We start from the raw sequence: 24,680 nt of genomic DNA, 5'->3' as shown, positions 1-24,680 counted from the left end.
AAAAAATAAATAAATTATACCAATCATAAATATGTAAGGAGTATGTAACATAACAACTCTTACGTTTATATACATATTTGACTAATGTGTGTGCTTATAAAGTGCTTTGATTAGTTTCATATTCTCGCTAGATTTATTATCAATTTCAACAATTGTCTTCTTTGAATTTTCTAATTTCTTAAACGGAATAATTATGTATTATAATTTAAAGCGTAGAAAAATGCAATTTTATATGTGACATAATTGTTTTAGGTACAACACTATTCTAAGGCAATTAATATAGAATAGGCACCAACCTAATTACATAAATAATTAAGGACCACACCTCCAACAAACGGATAAAATGTAAACAGGGCCGCGAGCACACTGCCGCGCACTTTCTGCGTAGTAAGTCGTAATATAACCATTATTAAACATTACTATTAAATTTGTTTGTTCGTGTATTGTTTTGTGGATGTAGCGTATACTAATACGAGTATAGTTACTATTAATTATTTAACTACATACTTTTAAAACGAATTATTATTTATGTTGATCTTTTCCATAATTACTTTGGACGCAGATGATGCCCGAATCTTAGTTTACGTTAATGTTTGCTAGGACTCTTTTACGAGGTTTTCATTTTGATGTAAAAAACAAGTGACAGGCGCAAACCTTATTCGAAATTCAAAAATGTTATTTCTGTTTACACTTCTTATATATATACACCTACAAATGAAAATATATATTAGGAAAAATGTTATTTATCCAAATATATACTTTTTTTTTTATAGAATAGGAAGGTGGACGAGCATATGGGCCACCTGATGGTAAGTGGTCACCAAACGCCCTTAGACATTGGCATTGTAAGAAATGTCAACCATCGCTTATAGCCAATGCGCCACCAACCTTGGGAACTAAGATTTTATGTCCCTTGTGCCTGTAATTACACTGGCTCACTCACCCTTCAAACCGGAACACAACAATATCAAGTATTGCTGTTTTGCGGTAGAATATCTGATGAGTGGGTGGTACCTACCCAGACGAGCTTGCACAAAGCCCTACCACCAGTAATATATATCCCTTGTCATAGTTTTATAATAACGTTTTATATTCAATATTGTCCGTAATATTTTTCTACGTCGACAAAAACTAAACTTAATAATAAAAATAATTCTATATAAAACAAAAGATTCCGATATTGCATCAAAACAAATCACACCCTAAGCCTAAGTTTTATTTTCATGTCTAGACTCAAAGCAATATAACAGGGTAACCTAATTTAAATCCACACGGTAAGTTTCTACGTGGGGTGAATATTAAGAATTATTCTAGAATGAAAACAAAATTGTCGTATAAACATATATATTGTATATTATGATATTAAATTGATAGATCTGATTATAGCCCAATGGTTTGCGGGCTGTGTAGCCCTGTAAAAATCGCAGGTTCGATCCCGCTGACCCCTTGAGCTACATAATTGTCGCCACCATTCCTAACACAATATATATTGGAGGGATAAATAGGAATATTAGTATTTTCTTAAAAACGGGCATCAAAAATATATATTTAAAAAAATACAAAGATAGCTTCAACTATCAAACTACGAGCAGAAGCTTCTCTTTTTCGATAATTTCCTCTCGATAACACCATGTTCTTCTAAGTGACATCATGTTATAAAAAATAAATCTATTTAAATTTGTCAGATTTTTTTTAAGACTCAATTAAATCAATATGTCACCATATCGTAATTAGAGGAGACAGAATTAAAAATAAGGTATTTTTAATTTTGTATCACGGCAATGTCGAATATTCGCAAGAATGCTTTCCATGTTTCCGTTGAATCGAAATATCGGTTGTGGACGAAAAACGAGCCAGTCCTCCTGACAATAATAATTTCAATAAAACTGAAGGTTGTAATTTATGGATTTTGATAAAAGATCAAAAAACAAAGGGTATTTTGTTCAACTTCAATACATGCATGAACATTGGATTGGCAAATATTATTAAATATGATATAATTTCAAATGCGGTTGTGGGTTTGTTACTTATTTACGTCTAAGCTACAAAACCGAACATCGTGAAATTTTGCATACACGTTTTCAGGGTTAGAGAAAGGGACATAGAGTGATAAGTGAGTGAATCCGCAAGCGGATAATACTAACGAATATTCCATTAAAAAGTTGAGTCATCTATTATATGCCCCAATTCAAATTATATGTGTAAGGTGATGTAAGATACCTACCAGCTTTTGACGGATTATATTAGAGACGAAGTGAAGAGACGCAATTTCCTGATAATAAGCAGTTCTTTATAACAGATAAATATTATATTATATATTTAAAAAAGTTTTAAAGCTCATTTCACCTACCTTTGAAAAATTTACTGGAATTTTAAAAGTCAAATTATGTTTTATTTAAATTAAAAACATTTTTTTTTATTAAATTTCTACATATTCATCATTTAAATATAAAAACTGAATTATTTGTAGGGAAAACGAGTATATATATGTGTTCTTAAAAAGCGACAGCCACATTTGCGATTAAGCTTTTGAAGAGGGAAAAAAATAGTTTATTGCTGTTCACCTTGCTTGATATAATCGTTACTCTAAATTGATCATTGTATTGCATATTTCATATGACAATATACAATGGACAATATTCCTGTTTATATAATAGGCTAGGCAAAGATTAACTAGCCATACATTATCAGCCTTACTTATAAAGGTTGTTTGGCGTTTAGTTAAACACTGATTTCTCTCTTTCTGTCATCATTAAGTTGACAATTGAAAGAAGAAGACATTGTTCTTCAAATAACCCTCTAAAAACCATTTATAAGTAAAGGCGTATATGTTTACTGTTGAAAGATACCCGTGTTAAATTTGCATTATTTTTAATGCGCAAAGTCTAATGTAAAGCACCGGTCTGCTTTACATTAGATGTTGTTCATGTAAATTCTACCGAACGAACTAAAAACTCAGTAGTTACATTTCTATACAAATCAAATTTCATAGATATCTTAATATGATACTATTATATTTATTCGCAAATGAAAATCAATAAATAATAACAACACGGTATTCTGTTATCTCTATACAATCTTGTTATGTGTATTTATATATACTTAACATGATATTTAAATTGATTAATTAGCAAGTATATTATATTAACTTATATAAACGGACAGCTATAATGTGCCACCTGATGGTAAGTGGTTAGCACCACTCAAAAACATTGGCACTGTAAGAAATATTAACAATAAATTACATCCCCAATACGCCACCAATCATGAGAACTAAGATGTTATGTCCCTTGTGCCTGCAGTTACACTGGCTCCCTGTATTATATTAACTTTGCGGAGTCAGTTGAGGTGTTAACTCGAATACGCCTTTATTCAACAGTGTCCAACTAAATTATTGATCGTCAATTATAGCTCAACGGTTGGCCTGGCGATGTGAAATCTTAGCTTCGATTCTGAGCGTTTCCACTTCGAACATCTTTTACGCTTAACTGCAGCGGTAAACACGAATATTATAAATTCCTTAAAGATACATTTTGATAGTATTATTTAAAATATATAAAACTAAAGTGATCGTCAAGTGATTAAGAAATAATTTTTACAAACAGTTTTTTAGGAACAGTGTGGACACCGACGAGCCCCACATACGCCATGTGGGGCTCGTCGGTGTCCAAGGCGCCGAGTGTGCCCCGAACATCGGAATACCATAAAAATCGGAAATAAGCTTGTTGTTACTAATTAAAATTAAAACAATAAAAAAAACCTATAATACCGAATAAATTACGCTAATTCAAAAAAAAACTTATGTATGTGTAAGATTATACATACAAGTCAGATGTTTCAAGCAAATGTATCGCGGTGGCTCAGTAGTTAATATTTTTACCAATGTATTGTTAACGATTTAATAAAAAAAAATACATCAATGTAAATAATAATGTATACATATGCCTGCAGTTTCAAAACCTTTATCAGCTGAAGTCGCTTTTACCAATCCAAGTATCAGGTCCTCTCAATATCTTACTATTATTTTAATTAAAAGGAGATCAATTCAAACGGTAGCTATAATAATTTATTTATTTACTTTAGAAAAGGATATTCAGCAAAAACCGGCTGACGTTATCCTACCTATCTATATATGTATATAAGTATAGATGTATCAATTGTCATGGCAAGTGGTCATCTGAGCTGCAGCGCCACCTAACAAGTTACAACAAAGTTGATTATATATGATATATATCCTCAATACAACAAGTTTATACAGACATAAGCTTGTTATGTTGCCTACTAACATTGTGTCAAACGACGATGCTGAATTCTATTACATTTAAACAAATATACCAGCATCCATTTTCATATAAAAATAGTACACAATAATACTCAGGACCTATTATTGTGTACTACTCCTTTCTTTGTCGCACTTTCAAAAAATGGAATTCTTTACCAGCTCACGTGTTCCCCTTCTGTTACAACCCGGGATCCTTCAAACGAGGCGTGAAGAGGCATCTTGCGAGCTGGCAATGCGAGGGTGGCTTGTGCAGAACATTCTTCCCGACTGTACTGGCCGTCATCGCGTTTGGACTCTACTACCACTTACCATCAGGTGGAGTAAAGTTATTTGCCTTTCCGGCAAATATAAAAAAAAAAACTACACGGGGCGACGAATATGTACATAGTACATACTTAATATTGTAAATCATTTTATAATCAACTTATAACAGGCCAAGGCCTCGATTGCATGTGGCCCCCCACATATGTCCTTTTTTGTAACCTGGAAAACTTTATAATTAATATTAATAAATGGAGGAGTATAGACGTGACTTATTATCGCTTTTATAATTTATATTAAAAAAGTAGGATAGCTTGCATGTTTCCTGAACTACCTTAACAGTGGAACTTAGAAGTATCAATCGTTAATATCCCGTATAAGGCAAACAATCCTATTTTCTATCCATATGAAATGAAAAATGTTATAAATTTTCACATAAAACCGCCTCTTAATCCTGAATCAAAAATAAAGAGGATTACTCTTCAAAAATTCACTAACATATCCAACGCGAAAGGTTGAATATACGATTTTGTATATGCATTTATTATAAGGCTTGGATCAAAATTAATACAAAAAAATCTTTGATTTGTGTGATAGTTTTAATCGTTTAAGGTTACTAATGTTCATGTTTATCTTATTATTTAATATTTCGCTACCGAATTTTATGTCTGTAGCATATTTCGTTTTTGAATTGTTTCGTTCCGTTTATTTGATGTATGTACATATATCTACATCTAATGTTTTTCTTATTTACTATATTATAATTGTTTTGTGTCTGTGTGCGCTGCGGAGTAATATTAAATTAATTAGCGCAAGCTTTAACTCCAGTCAGTTTTTCAAAACCACGTATTTGTTCATTAAGACCACTTTGATGTTTGATCAAAGAGGGTGCTTATCATTACATCATTACATTTGATTAGTAAACACACTGACTAAGGTTATATTATAATATGTTTATATATAATGTGATTGAAAGAGTGAAACATCAAATCGCGGCAGAAACTCAATTCGAATTAATTAATTACGTAATGTAGAAGCATTACACTTTTTTCATCGATAGTCATAGTAAAACTACGATCGATTCGAAAAAAATTAGAAGTAAACATGTATAATACCCATGTATTGTATAAAGAGTTTGATAAATTCAAATGCGAGTCTTGTCTCATGAGTCAGAATGTTTGCTCGATGTACAAGGACCAGTTAACCATATAAGATGAGTAATTGGTATTTTATATAAATACCTACATTTGAATGCGCTGGCCTTATAAGGCAACATCAAATCATATTACATAATAGTATTAATTTAGCAACATTTCTTATCAAATAAAATGAATAAAACAGTGTTACGTTTTCATTCGTATTTCAAACTTTGGGCGATTCAAATTTTAATGCAACATTCGAAGTTCAAACAATGTGATGTGTAGATGTTCTTTTTTAATATTAAGTTTTTCTCAATTTTAAAGCAAATACGCTATGTTTCACTGCTGAGCGTTGGTCTTATCTCTTCTTAAGAGGAAGGTTTAGAACTTATTCTACCCTATTCCAGTGCGCTTTAATGCGGAACTTTGTGCATCATGCATTTTCTAAAAATGATTTTCTTCATAGACTCATGAGTTAAATTATAAACACGAATACAGCATTTAACATATGAAAACTTATTACTTGGATTAGAAACGGCCATTATTATATATTATAGTATTCAAAAAGATTCGCTTTTATATGCATTTTAATAATTTTTTTAATAGACAATTTTTATTATTGGCGGATTTAATGAAGTCCCTTAACCTCATTTATTAGTTTATTGATACATTTCTATGTTTCGAAAGCAATAGCTTTCAAACAAAACCAATATCTATTAACTAGACTAAGACTTAAACAAATTATCAAGTAAATAAATATAAAAATCATTTTACAATAAGTGTGTTCTTTGTACTCTTATGAACTAAAATAAGACAAGACTGTACCATACAAAAAATACTGTCATCGATGATAATGATCAACTAAAATAGTGATGACGGTACAGCCAACGTTCTAACAAATACTCAGCCCACAGTGGTTGGCTTTAATAGAATATTCACATTAATACATATCAATAGTCTGATTTGAACTGTGTTTTGCCCACGCGCACATAAACACATTATAATAATGCGAAGATATACTTTAAGATAACGTCTTAAGCGACGCGAAATTTAACCGTAGGAAAATAAAATTTTGTTAGATAATCTACCAATAGAATTGTTTAATATATAATTATGCTTATTTATATAATTAAAACGTAATATTACTTTTATGTGGCTTAATAGTTGGGATTTTGTGTTGATCAATCATATTGGATGTTAGTGAGATTTTAATGGCTATGGATTTTGGCTTTAACATTTTAATTAGTGAAGAAGCATAATGTGGTATAATATTACCTGTTTTGATTGTGTTAAAATCTTAAATATATTATATATGTCATCTTTTTAAATTCTTAAAAAATATATAATATGTATGTATAATATGTGATGTATATTATCTTATTTCGATATTTTAGAAGGAATAAGGTATAATCTTCTCATATGATGGTGATGACCTCCTAATCGATTTGGTAAAAGCGACTAAGCTTAATGAACACTAGCCAACTACACAGACGATATAAGGCTCCACAATACAACTGTATAAATACAAATACAAAAATTTATCATTATATTTTTTTCATAAAACATTTATTTTAATAAATTTCAAGTTCTTAAAAGTAATAAGATACTCCACAATGTAATTCGCAAGAAATTTAATTCTGTTAAAGGGCTCGTAATATATAGAATTTATTATAAGGGAATATTTTCACGGCTTCGCAATTAGAAGGGAAAGTTACAGAGGCAATATTGATTTCGACAAAACTCCTAAAAGAGGCAATTTAAAGAGTGCGGACCCACCTGTTTTAAGTCTATGGGAGTTTTATGTTTCACTTTATATCTTTCGCCTTATTTAACATTCTTAAATTTATTGGACCGCTTTTTATCTACCTATTTTATTGTAATATCTATATTTGAAGTGACACGTGTAACATTTCTTTTTTATTATTCAATTGTTATATGTTCTTAACAACAAGGACGCAACGAAAATTAGCGAAAAAAAGTAATAATAACATATACTATTATATTAATTAGAATACAGTTATTTTGACATTAGTCTTAAATCCGTAACAAATATAAATAAAATAGTAAAATTACATAAATAAACGCATTGACGATGTAAGTAATGTTTAAGATTTCTTACATCGCCAATGTCTATGGGCGGTGGTGACCACTTAATATTAGGTGGCTCATTACTATATTTAAATATATCTATCTATTTAGATTATTTTTCCTAAACACAAGTTTGGTGATCTCTCCTGTAATCTCATACATCGGTATGTGCAAAAGAGCACTTCATATCAAGTGACTTTACGTGCTTCCAGGATTATTCCTGGAAAGCCAAATTATAATTAAGCCACTACAACAACAAGGTAGCTTATCAATTGCAATAGATGGTTACTAATCGATTACTTAAAACTACCACACGCCACATGGTTCATCGCGTTACCTAACGTTAGAAGTTCCTACGACTGTAGATTTTTTATATGTATTATCTGATTGGTTATAGATGCTATTTTAAAACTCATTCCACTATGACGTTCGGAATTTGAAACTGTTCATCGCTCGCTTTGAAAAAAGCTCAGATCGTATCATCAATCACAAGGCAAGTGACAATACGTCATCAATCTGCTGAAAACTCTTAGCGCCCGCTTCGCTGACATTGACGAGCCGCACGATTCACACATTATCGCAAAGGTCGTTTAAACTATCGACTACATAGGAATTTATTTTCCTTTTAACTAGGCATACGTCCGTTATTTCTTAATATAACATTCCTCATTATAAGTAGAATGTACGATATGCACGTGTCGCTGTTTCTTTATTGTTTTGGATTGCAAATTTTAAAAATTCTTAAGGTGTTTGTTTTATCAATCTTTTGATAATAATATTATAGTTTGTTAGTTATGACAGATCATATTGCTATGAATATCGATTATTACATATAAATGATTGGTGAAAAGGAGTAATTAGAAGAGGTAGAATTTACCTTCCGAACCGGTACACTTTTTTATCTTTTGAAATATAGAGAATATTCGAGTAAAATATACTTTTAATTTTTAATTCAATTATCGCTTACATCATACTATTACAACTTAATTATGCATGGTTATTAATAATTAATTAATACTCAAAATAAAAATAATAGATTACTTAGAATTTACTAAAAAATCCTTTGTACATCTGAAAGAAAGAAGTATAAGAATACTGTTAACCCACATAATTTCAGTTTTTAAATAATTTTAACCATACCTTATTTAAATTACATTTTTAAATCTATGTTACTGGAAACAACGTTGGAAACAATTTTATTCAAACCACGTGATTAATACAATAATTACTTGTAACAGATGACGCAACCGTGCAGTGTTATAATGACTGAAGTAATAAAAAGATTTGGTCATTTGTCCTGTTAACTAACAAAGCAACATGGAGGGTGTCAGGGTGTCCCATCAGGGTGTAAAAGCCCACACCCCTGAGGGATCAGCGGGTCGGATCACACAAGCCGGTCTAGCAGCAAGGAGTCCAGAAGGAACTGCAGCTAAAGCTATGGCAATTAAAGGACATGAAGATCTTTGGGTGGAAATCCAAGCGAACACATTTAGGAACTGGGTCAATGAGACCTTGAAGCCTTTAAATATAAAGGTAAGATTAGTATAAATTTAATCATTGAAATTATTATTTCAACATCGATTACTTACAAAAACAATACGAAGCGAATACATATTATACGGAGTGATTGATTTTCAATAACGTGACTAACATGAACTTAATTGTGTAAATTTCTGATCTGTTCAAATAGTTAATTGTATTTAACAAGGATAAGGATAATAAGGATAAATTTTAACAGTTTTTTTCTTAAACAGGTAATAGATCTTGTGGAGGACTTACGTGATGGAACAGTGCTGTGCTCTCTGGTGGAAGCTCTACAGGGACGAAGGTTAAAGGGCTGGAGCCCGAACCCAACCAATCAGCACCATAGACTTGAAAATGTTACCACCGCTTTACAGGCCATTGAGGACGATGGTGTTAAGCTTGTTAATATAGGTATCATAAAATGTTATTTACTATTTTTATTTTTTAAAGACTGATAGCAATGGCCATTTTTAATGAATTACTTACATTCCTATTTACCCCCCAATTAAGCGTACAGCTTGTGTTAGGAGTGGGGAGGACTATAGCGCGAGCGATCGAACCTGCGACTTTAACATCGCTAGGTTTATTCTATTGACACTTCCGAATTATAATAAATAAATAAATAATTCAGTTGAATTTGACCGGCTTTGGCAATGTGAGTCAGCAATGGTTGCGGAAGCGATCGCACGCTGTTTTTGGGCATTAATGCGGGAAAGGATTGTAATATATGGAAAACAATATCTTTTAAGGTACCATACATGGGGAAAGTTTATGCTGATATTAATGAAGGTCATTTGGTACTATACTAGTCCAGCATTAAACAACAAAAAATATTTTAGCTAAATCGGCTATCTCTTAAAAGATATAACTTCAAGTAACGTATATAAATATATTTCCTGCTATTCTAGGCATATGAGTAGGTAATTATAATCACCTAAAACTATACAGGATTATATATATTGAAGTTCTCCCAGGATGGTTTTAAAATTTATTATTATTCCATGTTATAACATGGAATAATAAAAAAGCCATTAATTATTATTTGCCTAGAGAAATGATAACTTAAAGTCGAATCTATATAAAATAATCTAACAGTATATTAGTTGTTGCAAATTGTATTTAATTTTTTCAGGAAACGTGGACATCGTAAATGGAAATTTAAAATTAATTCTGGGACTAATCTGGTCTCTTATTGTCCGTTATCAAATTGGACGGAGCAAATTCCCTCCCAGGTAATAGATAAAATATAAATTAATATTCTTAACTGTTAATTTAAACGGCCTTATTTATTAACATTTTTTAGCGGATGTTTAGTTAAATTGATTGATGATATCTCTATTTCTGATATGATATTTGAAAAAAGGAAACACTTTGTTTGCCTAATCAATCAATCAAATACTACAAAACCTATATTTGTAGGTACTGTCGTAAATGTCTATAAACTACAAACGGACAAAACACTTTCAGTAAATTGAACTGATAGGCTATAAATGTCCCAATGCTGGGCTAAGGCCTCCTCTCCCTTTAAGATGAAGATTTGGAGCTTATTACATATATGTGGCATTTTTTACCCGCCACATGCAGGCTTCCTCACGATGTTTACCTTAACCTACGAGCACGGGATAAATTATAAGCAAAATTTACTGGTTTCAACTAGGAATCATCGGTTAAGATTCTTGTCTTCTAACTACTGGGCCATCACGGCACCGAAATAATTAATCAGAAATAAAATAAAAACTCAACAAATTCTGACCGTGTTGTTAATAACAGGAATTCAGCATTTTCGTACTGAATCGCAGTTTTGCGTTGCTAACGAAAAGTGAGTAAATGCAATAAGGACAATACTTAAAAAAAATGCTTACTTCGATCTAAATGTTTTGATTACAAATGCGCATAAGATACATCGAAATTATATTTAAAAAGATCTTTAGCCTTTTGAACATTACTATTACATTTCTCAAATTACTATTATATTCATCAATTTAATGAATATCGGTAGAAGGAAACTCATTAATCTAAATACTTTTTAAATTCGGTTACTGGACACATTAAAAACTACAATATACTTTTAATTTGCTATTGTTAGTTATTTTACTGTTTTAAAATAGCCTTATCTGTTGTAACGATCAATATCAGATAGTAGAATCAGAGAGTTGTTATAATAGATAACTGTTTTTAGCCGCCCCACACTAATGCGCCGGCGCAGTGCGAGACTGGGCAATTAGCGCGGCACGCCTGCGCGGGCGCAAGTAGCCTACGATTGCATTACATCCTAATACACCTTATATGTAAACTTTCATTACATTTTTGCTATTGCAAAATCTATCGATAATGTTTATAACTTACACTTATATTCCAAGCTGGCTATGATAAATTAGTGCTTATTATCTTTACAGTATAATACATAATCTTGTAAAAATATAAGTTATTTTCTAAATATACGCGTATTATAGTATATATAATCAGAAACAACGTGGGTCAATTCTGAACCTTAAAAAATATCACGTGGATTATATACAGCGATATAATAATAGCAACATTTGTATTATTTTTATAATTATAATTAGTTAAGTGGTACTGTTATAATAGAGTTATTGCCTCATTCATCTAGACTAACATTTGCATCATTATAACGCTACGTTAGTTCAAATACCGGGTTGAGCCAATAAAATATATTGTATCAAATAATTACTTTTTTTTATATGCGCCGGGATGGCAAATGACTACTCCACCTGATGGTAAGTGGTAGTAGAGTCCAAACGCGACGACGGCCAGTGCAGTCGGGAAGAATGTTCTGAACTAGCCGTCCCCGCCTTGCCGGCCCGCTTCCCGCCTCGCCTCGTCGGGGAAAATGTTGACTTTTTCGCTGTGAGAGCGCATACCTGTGTTTTCTCGGCATTAAACTCAACAAGATTATCAGAACCCCATTTGGCGATGAGCTCTAACGTCCTATCGAGTTCAATGACAAGATTCTCCCGCCTCTCCTCAGTTTCCGCCCGCCCAGCCACTGCGCGTCCGTGGTATCCACCATGCACTGTACTATCATCTGCATAGCAATGTATGTTCCCAAGAGAGAGCATATCATTGATATACAAAAGAAAGAGTGTGGGAGATGGCACAGATCCCTGGGGGACCCCAGCATTCACTACATAGAATTGTGAAGCGCAACCATCAATTAAACACGAAGGCTACGCTTGTGTAGGAATCTGGCAATCCAGGTGCATAGCTGAGCAGGCAGACCATATGCCGGTAGCTTGGAGAGAAGACTTCTGTGCCAGACCCTGTCGAAAGCCTTGGAGATATCGAGGCTGACAACCAACGATTCTCCATGCTTGTCGATAGCTTCACCCCAGAGGTGTGTTACGTACGCTAGAAGATCACCTGTGGACCATTTTGGTCGAAACCCGTACTGACGATCATTAATTAGAAAGTGATCTTCTAGGTAATGGATCAGTTGGTTGTTTAGAATCCGTTCCATCACCTTACAAAGTACTGAGGTGATAGCTATTGGTCGATAATTTGCCGGGTCAGACCGATCCCCTTTTTTGGGAACCGCTTGCACATTAGCTCTTTTCCAAGCCTCCGCAGACATCCCGAAGAGAGAGAAAGTTGAAACAGGCGCGTTAACACAGGAGACAGCTCCGCCGCGCACTTCTTCAGCACTATGGCTGGTATTCCATCGGGACCGCTAGCTTTCCGTATATCAAGTGATTGCAGCTCCGCAGGCACATCACGTTGCCTGATTTTGATGTCAGGCATCGTGTGGCCATGAAGGAATTGTTGGTGGCAGGGCACTACAATCATCGATCACAGAGTTGTCGGCAAAGAGTTTAGCCAGGAGATTGGCTTTCTCCTGCGGACTGTGAGCTAGCGATCCGTCCGGATGTCTGAGCGGTGGCAGCGAAGGTTGGCAGAAATTGTTTTGCACAGACTTGGTCAGACGCCAGAAGCTACGGGAGCCCCTAGGATGCGAAATAAGGTCATGACCAATCTGTACAATGCACTGTGCATCCGCTCTCGTGTATGCCTTCCTACAGGACTTGGAATTTTTATTGTAGTTTGCTTTCAGTGAGTCAATGAGAGATGCCCCGCTAACGCAGCCGTTGATCCACGCGCGATATGCCGCCTGCTTAGATGATACAGCGTCGGCATATTCACGAGTGAACCAACGGTTACGCGTACCCCTACTGATGAGATCTGAGCTAGGAATGTAGTATTCCATTCCTAACATGATGTCATCAGCAACAGCAGCGGCACTAGCTGTCGGGTCATTCCCACTGAAGTAACGTTCCTTCCAAGGGACTGACGCATAGTAATCGCGCATACCGTCCCAATCTTTTTTTTTTTTATAGAATAGGAAGGTGGACGAGCATATGGGCCACCTGATGGTAAGTGGTCACCAAACGCCCTTAGACATTGGCATTGTAAGAAATGTCAATCATCGCTTATAGCCAATGCGCCACCAATCTTGGGAACTAAGATTTTATGTCCCTTGTGCCTGTAATTACACTGGCTCACTCACCCTTCAAACCGGAACACAACAATATCAAGTATTGCTGTTTTGCGGTAGAATATCTGATAAGTGGGTGGTACCTACCCAGACGAGCTTGCACAAAGCCCTACCACCAGTGAATCTGCCGACTTATAGTGCCAAACGCGACGTTTACATACCGCTAGTGGCGGCAGCTTGGCCTGTGGCACTCTGGTAGATATAAGGTTGTGATCCGAAGAGCCAAGAGGAGCCTGAACCACAACCTGATATTCCACCGGTTGAGAAGTCAGCAGAAGATCCAGTAGAGAAGGCGCTTGCCCATCAATGTCTGGGATCCTGGTGGGCTGATCAACCAGTTGGGTCAAGTCGTGTGTAAGAGCAAAAACATGAGCAGTTCTTCCAGCATGGTCAGTTTTGAGGGATTTTAACCATGATTCATGGTGAGCATTAAAATCTCCCAAAAACACCAATTCCGCGTTAGGAAACTGCTCTTGCGCAGCATCTGCCACCCGACTAAGATGGTCAAATAATCAGCTTGTCTCCAAGTCACCATTGTGGGATCTGTAGAGGCACACGTAGACTCGACTCTGACGAACCAGGTCCACGCGTACCATCAACATGGAGAAGGAGGGGTCCTCCAAGCAGCGCAATCGGTGACAACAAACATCCGCCCTGACGAACAAGCATACTCCGGCTTTCGCTTTGAAAGATTCTTCAAGCATGTAGCCGGGATAGTTAAGGTAGCTGGTGTCGGTAGGGCGGAGTATTTGAGTCTCCGTGAGAAACAACATTGCTGGCCGTGCTATCTCGAGATGGTGGTGGACAGCGTTGAGGTTAGCGTGGAGTCCTCGGATGTTAAAGAACTCGACCTCAAACAGCGTAGGTATGGTGGGGATGTGCACCGCTGAACGATCGTTATTTCTTAGTTGCGCTACCACTTCGAAAAATGAGGAAAAGAGACGTGAAGCGAGCGACGTATTGCTACGAATGGGGTGGGCAAAATATGGAGGCGTGTTTCCCCAAATGGTTGCCAAAAGGGAAAATATACTGTAATAATTACTAAGTATTTCCGACAAAATATTGTGAGTGGCAGCCTGGACATAGTAAGTAGTCAATGTTACACTCGTGAAACAGTTACTTTTAAATATAAATAATTTATTCAACCGTGTTTCAATTAAGGCAAATTATATTATTTACGTTCATATAGATTTTCTAGTTATTATCCATTCAGAGTGGCCGGCGCTACTAAAATCGATCTAAAGAACATCAAAGATTTTTTTTTTAATTCAACTTAATGTTTCTTTTATATATTTTTGATCCTTACTTTAGGGCTAAGGGTACCCACTCATAAATAATTCTACCGCAGAAAATCAAGTCTGCAATGCCGTGTTCCAGTTTGAAGCGTTTTTTAGCCAGTGAAATAACATCTTAGCTCTCGAGAATAACATGTTCACGTTTCCTTCTGTCAATGTCTGAAGACAGTAGCAACTTATCATCAGATTGCCAATTTGTAAATGATTCTTTCAAAAAATAAAAATTACCGCTGTTTAAAAATTTGATACATGAAAATATGTATAACAGTAGCAGCCTGTTCATGTCCCACTGCTGGGCTAAGGCCTCGTCTCCCTTTTTGAGGAGAAGGTATAGAGCTTATTTCACCACGCTGCTCCAATGCGGGTTGGTAGAATACACATGTGACATAATTTCAATGAAATTAGACACATGCAGGTTTCCTCACGATGTTTTCCTTCACCGTCAAGCACAAGATGAATTATAATCACAAATTAAGCACATGAAAATTCAGTGGTGCTTACCCGGATTTGAACCCACGATCATCGGTTAAGATTCACGCGTTCTAACCACTAGGCCATCTCGGGAAAATATGTATGTATAAAATGAATCAATTCGTATTTAATGTCGTGCGCTGGGAGAGTCCTATGACCAGCAGTAGAATAAAGACTGATGATGATACGTGTATGATATATATTGATATAGATAATAATATGAATCGAACTTTACCAAGTTACGATTTACAAGTTTTCATTACCTTTGTTTCATTTCATTTAACGGATTATGAAATTCTGATCAATATATGTAATAATCTAAGTTTAAGACGTAAATTTTAACTGAAATTTCTGTGTTCAAACCCGAACAAGTAACACTATAATCCATGTATATAATCCATTTCGTGCCAAGTCGAGTCAGGGTACGAAAACACCTACATTGAATAAAAATATGTCTTATGGATTTCCATCAACCCGCACTGGAGTAACTTGGTTAAATCTCTAAAACTTTTACTCAAAGTGAGAGAAGACTTTATCTCCAACATGCACAATGCTGTTACTGTTTTTATTTTGTACATACTTGCCTAAATTATTTTATTTATTGCAGAAAACTCATGTTATCGTGGCTGCAGGCAGCACTACCAGAATGTCGAGTTGGTAACCTCACGACTGACTGGAACAGCGGAGTACTACTATCAGCTCTGGTCGACTTCTGCAAGCCTGGTACCTTACCACATTGGAAGGAACTTAGTTAGTATTAATTTATTCTCAACAATGACCCAAAAAAGACAATTTTCAGTACTAAGTTAAATTGCAATTAAATTAAAAATTATGCATAATATAAGCTCCTGATTCTTATAAAAGTCCTTCTTTGCGAATATTAAAATATCAATTTAATTGCTTTCTATTTGCTTTGAAACGAAATTAGCAACATTTTACTTAAAATAGACAGAGACAAAGTAGAGAGCTCTTAGCGGATTAATTATTCTCTCCATAAATGCTTTTCAATCTCACGACAGAAGATGATTGATAAATTTTCTATATCGCTTCTATTTTATCATCCCTTCCGTATTCCGTTTATGCCTTTCATAAGCCTAATTGATTATTCAATAGAAATGTTTACGGTTTTGCACATATATATAAACATGTTACATATTATATATAGTCTTTGTTAATCTCGAATGTGTTATTATACTATGTATCCGATTGGGTTGAAACCAGATAAATGTACAATTAATGTTGATAATTGTCTAAATTCGTTGTAATCGATGTACAATAGTTGTATCAGATATTTGCACACAAAAATATTTAAAGAGGCATTACAACGCATGCTATGCTTTATCTTATTCTAAATTAAAATATAACAGTGCTTTAGATACAAAAAATATTATATATAATAATCAATCAATCAATCATAATCATTTTAGCAAATATGATGACTATTTTACGAATTTACTGGTGGTAGGAATTTGTACAAACTCGTCTTAGTAGGTACCACCCACTCATCAGATATTCTACCGCAAAACAGCAGTACTTGATATTGTTGTGTTCCGGTTTAAAGGGTGAGTGAGACAGTGTAATTAGGCACAAGTGACATAAAATCTTAGTTCCCAAAGTTGGTGGCGCATTGGCTATGTAAGCGATGGTTGACATTTCTTAAAATGCCAATGTCTAAGGGCGTTGGTGACCATTTACCATCAGGTGGCCCATACGCTCGTCCGCCTTCCTATTCTTTATTTAAAAAAAGAGTACGTATTTCATTTGAGAAAAAAATAGCGAAGTAGAAGTTTCTTGCCTGTTCTCCTCGATATAATCTACATTCAGAACTGTAGCTTTATTTTAAATTTAAACCTGTAACATGACGATTCAGTGTGTTTATAAAGAGTCTATTTAAATAAAGAATGTTTTACGTTACATAAACAGATAAATAATTGTGTCTCTATAATCACTTTAAATAACACTTATATATTATTTCCAGATCGCCATGAAGCTATAGAAAATTGCAGAAGAGCTATGAAGTTGGCTCATCGAGAGCTCGATGTGCCCATGGTGTTGGAACCTGACTACTTAGCGTCGCCTTGGCTTGACGAGCTCTCCGGCATGACATATCTGTCCTACTTTATGAAGCCAGATGCTGCAGGAGTTAAATCAACTCTGGAGTGGGTTAATTCTCGCCTGGAAAGGCCTATTTCAAACTTTACGGTGAGTTTTTTTTTATATTTATATTTATTATACAACTAAAACTCAATGCAGCGTTTGTTATAATATATTTAAAAGTTTATGTATTATGTATGTAATTGCTTATTGTTATCTTTATTTAATTTTTTTTTCGCTATATTTGCACCATATATTTAAATAAAATCTAATAAAAATTTAAAAATTCACATCATAAAAACATAGTTTACCTGCATTATTTTTTTATTTATCGTTGTAGGTAGTACCACTCTTATTGCTATTGAATACCGTGGACTTGAGAGATACTTAAAAATGACAGACTTTAGGCATGTCTTATAAAAAAAAATTATATTGATAATAGAAAGGGTTGATTAATTTTTCGACCAGATAATCGGAATTTACACTCATCGACAAATTGCTGCTTGCATATTTACCAACATTCCACGCGGTCATGATACGAGTATGTACATTATCTGTTTTTAATGTTGATTTGATCTTATATCAAATTATTTTAAAAATCAATTAAAGAAAGAAAGAATAAATTAGATTACAGTACAGTAACAGCCTGTTAATGTCCCACTGCTGGGCTAAGGCCTCCTCTCCCTTTTGAGGAGAAGGTTTGGAGCTTATTCCACCACGCTGCTCCAATGCGGATTGGTAGAATACACATGTGGCAGGATTTCAATGAAATTAGACACATGCAGGTTTCCTCACAGGTTTTTTTTCTTCACCGTCAAGCACGAGATGAATTATAAACACAAATTAAGCACATGAAAATTCTGTGGTGCTTGCCCGGGTTTGAACCCACGATCATCGGTTAAGATTCACGCGTTCGAACCACTGGGCCATCTCGGCTTTATAAATTAGATTATAAGATTTTTTTATAAATTAGATTATAAATAGTATTAAATAACCTAATGAGAATAACTCTTATGCATATTTATTTTAAATGCATTGTTGATTTGATGATAATGAAATTGATCACAAAAAAAAAAAATTAGCAATGAATTTGAGTCTTCTAATATTTCTACGAGATGAGTGAAACAGTTCCTTTTACTTTTACGAAAACCCAACCGACTTTGCGTGATTGTTTGGTATTGTGAGGCCTGCAACACATTTAAGAGAGATTTTTGTTACTGTTGATGAAACTAAGGTCCTTTATATTATTCCTAAGTCAAAACAACATTCAAAAGAATGTACAGCCACTCCACTTCCAAGAAGCCAATATGATTTTGTCCGTAAACAAAGTTATAATATTCTAATTATGTTCTTCTTCGAAAGAAGTCGACTGACATAAACTTAAGAATGCCTACGATACCGTTATTTAGCTTGCTTGATGAAATTAAGAAAAATCGCCGTGAAATAATAACTAAAAATGTTTTATTTCAACAAAATCCATGTTCACTGTCCAACTCAATACACAATCCACTGAAATTCATAAATCCACGTTCTTCTTATTCACATAACCTGGGATAATTTCACTTCTTCTTCTTCAATTGAAAAAGAGAAATATATCGGAGAAAATATATTTTTAACAAATGAAGAGATTGAAATTGAAAGGGGCGTTCGTTCCGTATTTTAAGGTCACGGTTATATTTTTCATATACGAGAGACATTTAAAAAAATGTACAATAGCTTTAGAAACCAGATTTAAGAGAATAAATACTTGAGGAAATTTATGATTACGTCGCAAAATCAAAATTGCTTAAAACTTCTTATTTTGAAATTCGTTTTTATGTTTATGCTGCGAACATTTCAATGCACTGCCATAATGTTCCGAACAACAATCGAGTTCCAGCTATTAAATTATTTTAAAGGTTATAAATATGGAAGTTAGTTTTATCGTTTATTTTACTTTTACGCCTCAAGTCTCAACGTCTTAACGACTAGTCGTGAAATTCGACAAACAGGTACTTTGAGACACGGACACAAACTTAGTGTTTATTTTGCTTAAGAAGTGTTATTTATTTATATTTTGTAGTCACTTTGAAACAAATCGAGATAGCCCAGTGGCTAGGATATGTAAATCTTAACCAAAGGTTGCAAGTTCAAGCCCAGGCATCAATTTCATGTGCTAAATTTTTGTTATTATCCATCTATGCTCGGTAGTGAAGTGAAAAAACGTAAGAAAATTACGTGTGTCGATTATAATTCTGTCACGTGTTCATCCACCAACCCGCATTGAAGTCGCGTGGAATAGGCAAACCTTCTCATGAGTAGCCTTTGATTAGCAGTGGGTCATTTACTGGCTGTTCTTTAACTTTGGAACAACAAGAGTTTTGAAACAATCGTAAATAACAATTTATTAGCAATGTATATATAAAAAGCCTAATTAATACAAAAATAAAAAATGCAAGTCCTCTCACAAATTAGATAATCCCAACATAAAATAGTTCGTTCATTCGGTTTGTTTAAATAGAGTCTTTTGATAATTTAATGGAAATATATTATTTCTATACGTATACTCGTGAACACTTTTCAAATACCAGGCTAACAGGAAACTTAAGGTGTGAGCTTATAACAACTGCACATAAATAAGCGAGCTGTTATGCAACACAAGTGATACGTAAGCTGTAGTCCGTTGTGTCGAATGATAGCATAATATGATATCTGTTTTTGTTCGCTGAACAAAAGCACTTTGGCGAGATAACCAACATACATCGTAAATAATAACAGACTTATAAAGTTTTGGCTTAATTCTGTTCGTGGTTGTTAATTGTTTTGCTTTCTAAAAGGATAATGAACGACGAGCTACGAATAAAAATAAACATTAAACTGACTAAGCAAAACGGTGAAAAGTGAAAATTAACGTAGTTGGTTTTTTTATTAAAGGGTTATAAATACTTTATATACATCCATACATGCATTTATTAAAGAAAATGTCGTATTTAGAAATAAAGAAGCGAGATTTAAAAAAGAGATTCTTATTATATATAAATACTTATAATTGTAATTTGATATTAATTACAATTGGAGATCATGTAACAATTTTTACGAATATAAACGAATTAAGTAATTTTTTTTCATTTCATCGTGTAGAAGAATCTAAGCTAAGCGTTTGACAAATTTAACTTTAAAATCGAAATGGAAAATTTCACTGACTTTTTTGAAAAAAAAAACATCTGATAATAAAATCATTTACATATATAGCTGTTTAACTGTTTCAGACCGACTGGAACGATGGTCGTGTTGCCAATGAACTGGTAAGATCGATGGGTGGCCCCGCACCACCACCGAGCAGACTTCGAAGAGACCCAGCACGATGGGAAGAGAACTGTCAAATGGCTATCGATGCTGGAAAAAAATTAGGTATAATATAACAAAAAGTTAAATGTTGTAACGCAACAATACTAATGTATTATTTATTACTTGGTAACTTTTAATAATAATAATAACCAATGAATCAGTTTAGATTCTGTTGAAATTTTATATCGTTGAATATACACGGGTAACTATGAATTCATTAAAAATGTTGCATTTGTATTTAATATATAAATCTTTAAAATAGTACATTGTAGTTTCTAATGAGTATTCTTACTTCAATAAGAATACCTTACAAGATTCAATATTAATTTGTCTTTAATTATTACAACAGATTTTCAAATATATAAAAATTGTAAAAATATGAAGGACGCTTATTATATTTTATGATTCGTTTTTATTAAAACGTTCGTTGAATTGAAAATTTATTTTAATTATAGAACAAAAAAAACTTCTTTAATTTAACTAAAAGCCAGGCTGAATATGGTCTATTTGTATTCATAGCATATTATTCAGAATTCATGGATATTTAGTCCGTATAAATAGAAACATTGCATTGCAAAATGTACATTTAGTGGTTTATTTTCCCAAGTGAGCAGTTTATATTTAGATCAAAGGAATGTATCAACAAGCAGTAATATTATGATTATTACCCACAACGTATGTTCCAATATTTTTAAAGCAATATATTAATATTTGTCATATTATCGAATGCAATAATTATCATTGATCACATAAAACTTAATTGGTTGAAATAAATTATCATAAATAAAAGCCTTAATTAAAATTTAATGATCGTAAAACAATATGGTCGATAAATTGTATTTTAGTTCCGTTCTTTAAAATAAAATGAGCCTGCGTAATTATTAAAAAAGTTGAAGCAATATGTTTCTATTTCATTGCAGGTGTACAGCCAGTGTTATCGGCTAAAGACATGAGCCAAAGCGACGTGGAACATTTAGGTGTAATGACCTGGGCTACGCAGTTCCGAAATGTACCACCTCGTCCACCCATCCATGACATGTTGCGAGTCGCTCTTGATTCCACTTCAGGGAGAGTCGGAGAACCAGTAAGTTTTTAAAAAAAGTCCTTAATACCACTTTGACATAACGTAACAGCCTGTGATTGTCACGCTGGACTAAGGCTCTCTCCACTCCTTTAGCGGATACGGTTTGTACCTTACTGCACCACGTTGCTCCAATGCAGGTTAGTGGATACCAACTCGGCCCGAAGCTTATAAGCGCTGCTGCCGCCCTAGGCCGCCTCCTACCGAATGTAGGAGGGCCGGAAACACCATGTCGGCGTTTATACGCTGGCGTGGTACGCTCCATGGCGTTGTACGGTGCACCCATTTGGGTGGATGCTCTCACCGCTCGTAACAGAGCTCTTCTGTGGAGGCCGCAAAGAGTCATAGCGGTGAGAGCGATACGTGGGTACCGTACGGTGTCATGGACGGCAGCGACACTTCTCGCGAGCGATCCGCCCTGGGAACTCCAGGCGGAGGTGCTTGCGGAAGTGCACCGGTTCCGGGTGGAAACGAGGTCAAGCGGCGTCCGTCCAGGGTCGGCGGAGGTTGAGCGAGTCAGGGCCCTAGCCCAGCGAGCCTTGATTCGCAGGTGGGAGGAGGACCTGAGGTCCCCCTCGGCAGGCCTAGTGACAGTGGAGGCGGTCCGCCCCCACTTGAGTTACTGGGTGGAACGGAGTCACGGCACACTCACATTCAGGCTGACGCAGGTACTTACCGGACACGGTTGTTTGGGTAAGTGCCTGCACCGGATAGCGAGGCGGGAGGTTACACCCTCCTGCCATGAGTGTGGTGCGCCTTCGGACACAGCGTGCCACACTCTGATGGAGTGTGCCGCTTGGGGACCTCAGCGTCTGTCCCTGGCGACCTTAGTCGGTGAAGACCTCTCGCTGCCGAGTGTGATAAACGCCATGCTTGGTAGCGAGAGGTGCTGGTTGGAGACGATCTCCTTCTGCGAAAATGTCATGTCGCAGAAGGAGGTAGCGGAGCGGAAGCGTGAGGAGAGGGCCTCCGCTGACTCGCTTCGCCGAATAAGACTGGGGAGAAGGCGTAGGCGCTATTCGCATCTTCTCCTCCCGCCGTGTTGCCGGGGTTAGGGGGTCTTTGTACCCTCAGAACCCCTAGGATTTGGAGGCCTGCAGAGGCGGGCCAACCGTCGGGGTGTCACGGTAGTATGCGCAAGCGATCCCGTGACGCCCCTCGAAAAGGCGGTGTGGGTACCGCTGGTTTTTTAGTGGGTATTCCGGCGCATGCTCGGCGACGGCGAGTCCCACATACCCCCCACTTCAAGTAGGGGAAACGCGTAAACGCGTTTTTCCAGCGAAACAAAAAAAAAAAGTTTAGTGGATACCCATGTAACAGAAATTCAGTGAAATTAGACACATGCAGGTTTCCTCACGATGTTTTCCTTCCCTGCTGAACTCAAGATGAATTATAATCACAAATGAAGCACATGAAAAATCATTGGTGCTTGCTTGGGTTTGAATCCGCGATCATCGGTTAAGATTCACACGTTCTAACCATCTCGGCATTTTTATAATCTCACATCACTTTTCAGCCTATTAATATAGGCCGACTAATGATGTGGTTGAACTAGGTCCTATTCCTCGTAAGCAGTTAATTTTAAATCTCAGTTATTAAAAAATATATATTACGTCTTATATATTACTTGGGCTTTAATCGCCAATTATACCTTTTTTATTTTGCCAAACTTTGTCATATACTTGTATCGGATGCAGTTACAAGTTGAAAAACCTGATTATTATATGAATGTATAATAATTATTTAATGCATTAGCTTAAAGTGATAAATAAAATAATAACAAGTAATAGTAGCTAATCTATTATTAAAAAGAGAAAAGATTTGATATTTTTGTATGTTTGTTTGCAATGGGTAAACACAAAATCTATTCAAACGATTTTAAAATTTCTTTTGCGTATAGAAAACTACATTATCAACAAGTAACATATATTTTATTATCTATATTTTATTAAAAAAATTAGAGATCCGTACGAAAATTAATGGAATAATGTAACAAAAGGTATCAAATTTCTCCTTCTTTTTCTATAAAAGTAATTTTTGGTGTAAAAAATATAATTGTTCAACCCAGACAAAGTAGGGGCGGGTAGCTAGTTACAAATATTTACAAATTTAGTTTTGCGAGAATCCGGTTAAATAAAATATTTGTATATTTTTCAACCAGTTTGTAAGACCTTTAAAGTTATTACTTATTTTCAGACTTACATCAAAGTTGAAAGTATAACAAACGAATTATCGATATCAGAAGTAAAAGTATCTATTCTTAATCCGCTAGAGCAGGAATCTAGACTAAAGTTGGACTCAAAAGGTGCAGGGGAATTTGTCCCTGAGCATGCAGGCATGCATGAAATTGTACTTACCGTGGATGACATCAGGTAATATTCTTATATGGGCTATTTATAGTCAAATGATATCACTGTCGAATTAAACTGAGCTACAATCACAGTCATTACTTGTTCATCGATATAGTCTTGAGCTATTATTATAGTAATTGGAATTCAATGGTAACAATCAAAGACGGTTTATATATGTAATATAATAGTATAATGTAATATATATAAAATATTATACAAATATTGGAATTTTATAATTTTTATTACAATAATGTTTA

At 34.8% G+C, this 24,680-nt stretch overlaps 1 protein-coding gene across 3 annotated transcripts in view; it reads left to right on the top strand.

Annotated features, from left to right (window-relative positions):
* Positions 1 to 24,680, top strand: part of LOC126778456 (filamin-A) — a 96,747-nt gene that overhangs the window by 8,924 nt on the left and 63,143 nt on the right. For 2 of the 3 annotated variants that reach the window (XM_050502022.1, XM_050502039.1), the window contains exons 2-10: positions 4,442 to 4,597; positions 9,009 to 9,303; positions 9,525 to 9,705; positions 10,427 to 10,526; positions 16,178 to 16,320; positions 17,549 to 17,772; positions 20,913 to 21,054; positions 21,912 to 22,075; positions 24,269 to 24,444. In XM_050502022.1, coding sequence (XP_050357979.1) covers positions 9,088 to 9,303; positions 9,525 to 9,705; positions 10,427 to 10,526; positions 16,178 to 16,320; positions 17,549 to 17,772; positions 20,913 to 21,054; positions 21,912 to 22,075; positions 24,269 to 24,444 — 1,346 coding nt within the window. In that variant the 5' untranslated portion in view covers positions 4,442 to 4,597; positions 9,009 to 9,087. The remainder of the gene's footprint in view (positions 1 to 4,441; positions 4,598 to 9,008; positions 9,304 to 9,524; positions 9,706 to 10,426; positions 10,527 to 16,177; positions 16,321 to 17,548; positions 17,773 to 20,912; positions 21,055 to 21,911; positions 22,076 to 24,268; positions 24,445 to 24,680) is intronic. The other variant, XM_050502031.1, reaches the window with a different exon arrangement.

This window comes from Nymphalis io, chromosome 2 (genome assembly GCF_905147045.1).
Source record: "Nymphalis io chromosome 2, ilAglIoxx1.1, whole genome shotgun sequence".
Classification (NCBI taxonomy): domain Eukaryota; kingdom Metazoa; phylum Arthropoda; class Insecta; order Lepidoptera; family Nymphalidae; genus Nymphalis; species Nymphalis io.
This window is presented reverse-complemented; position numbering and strand designations above follow the sequence as displayed.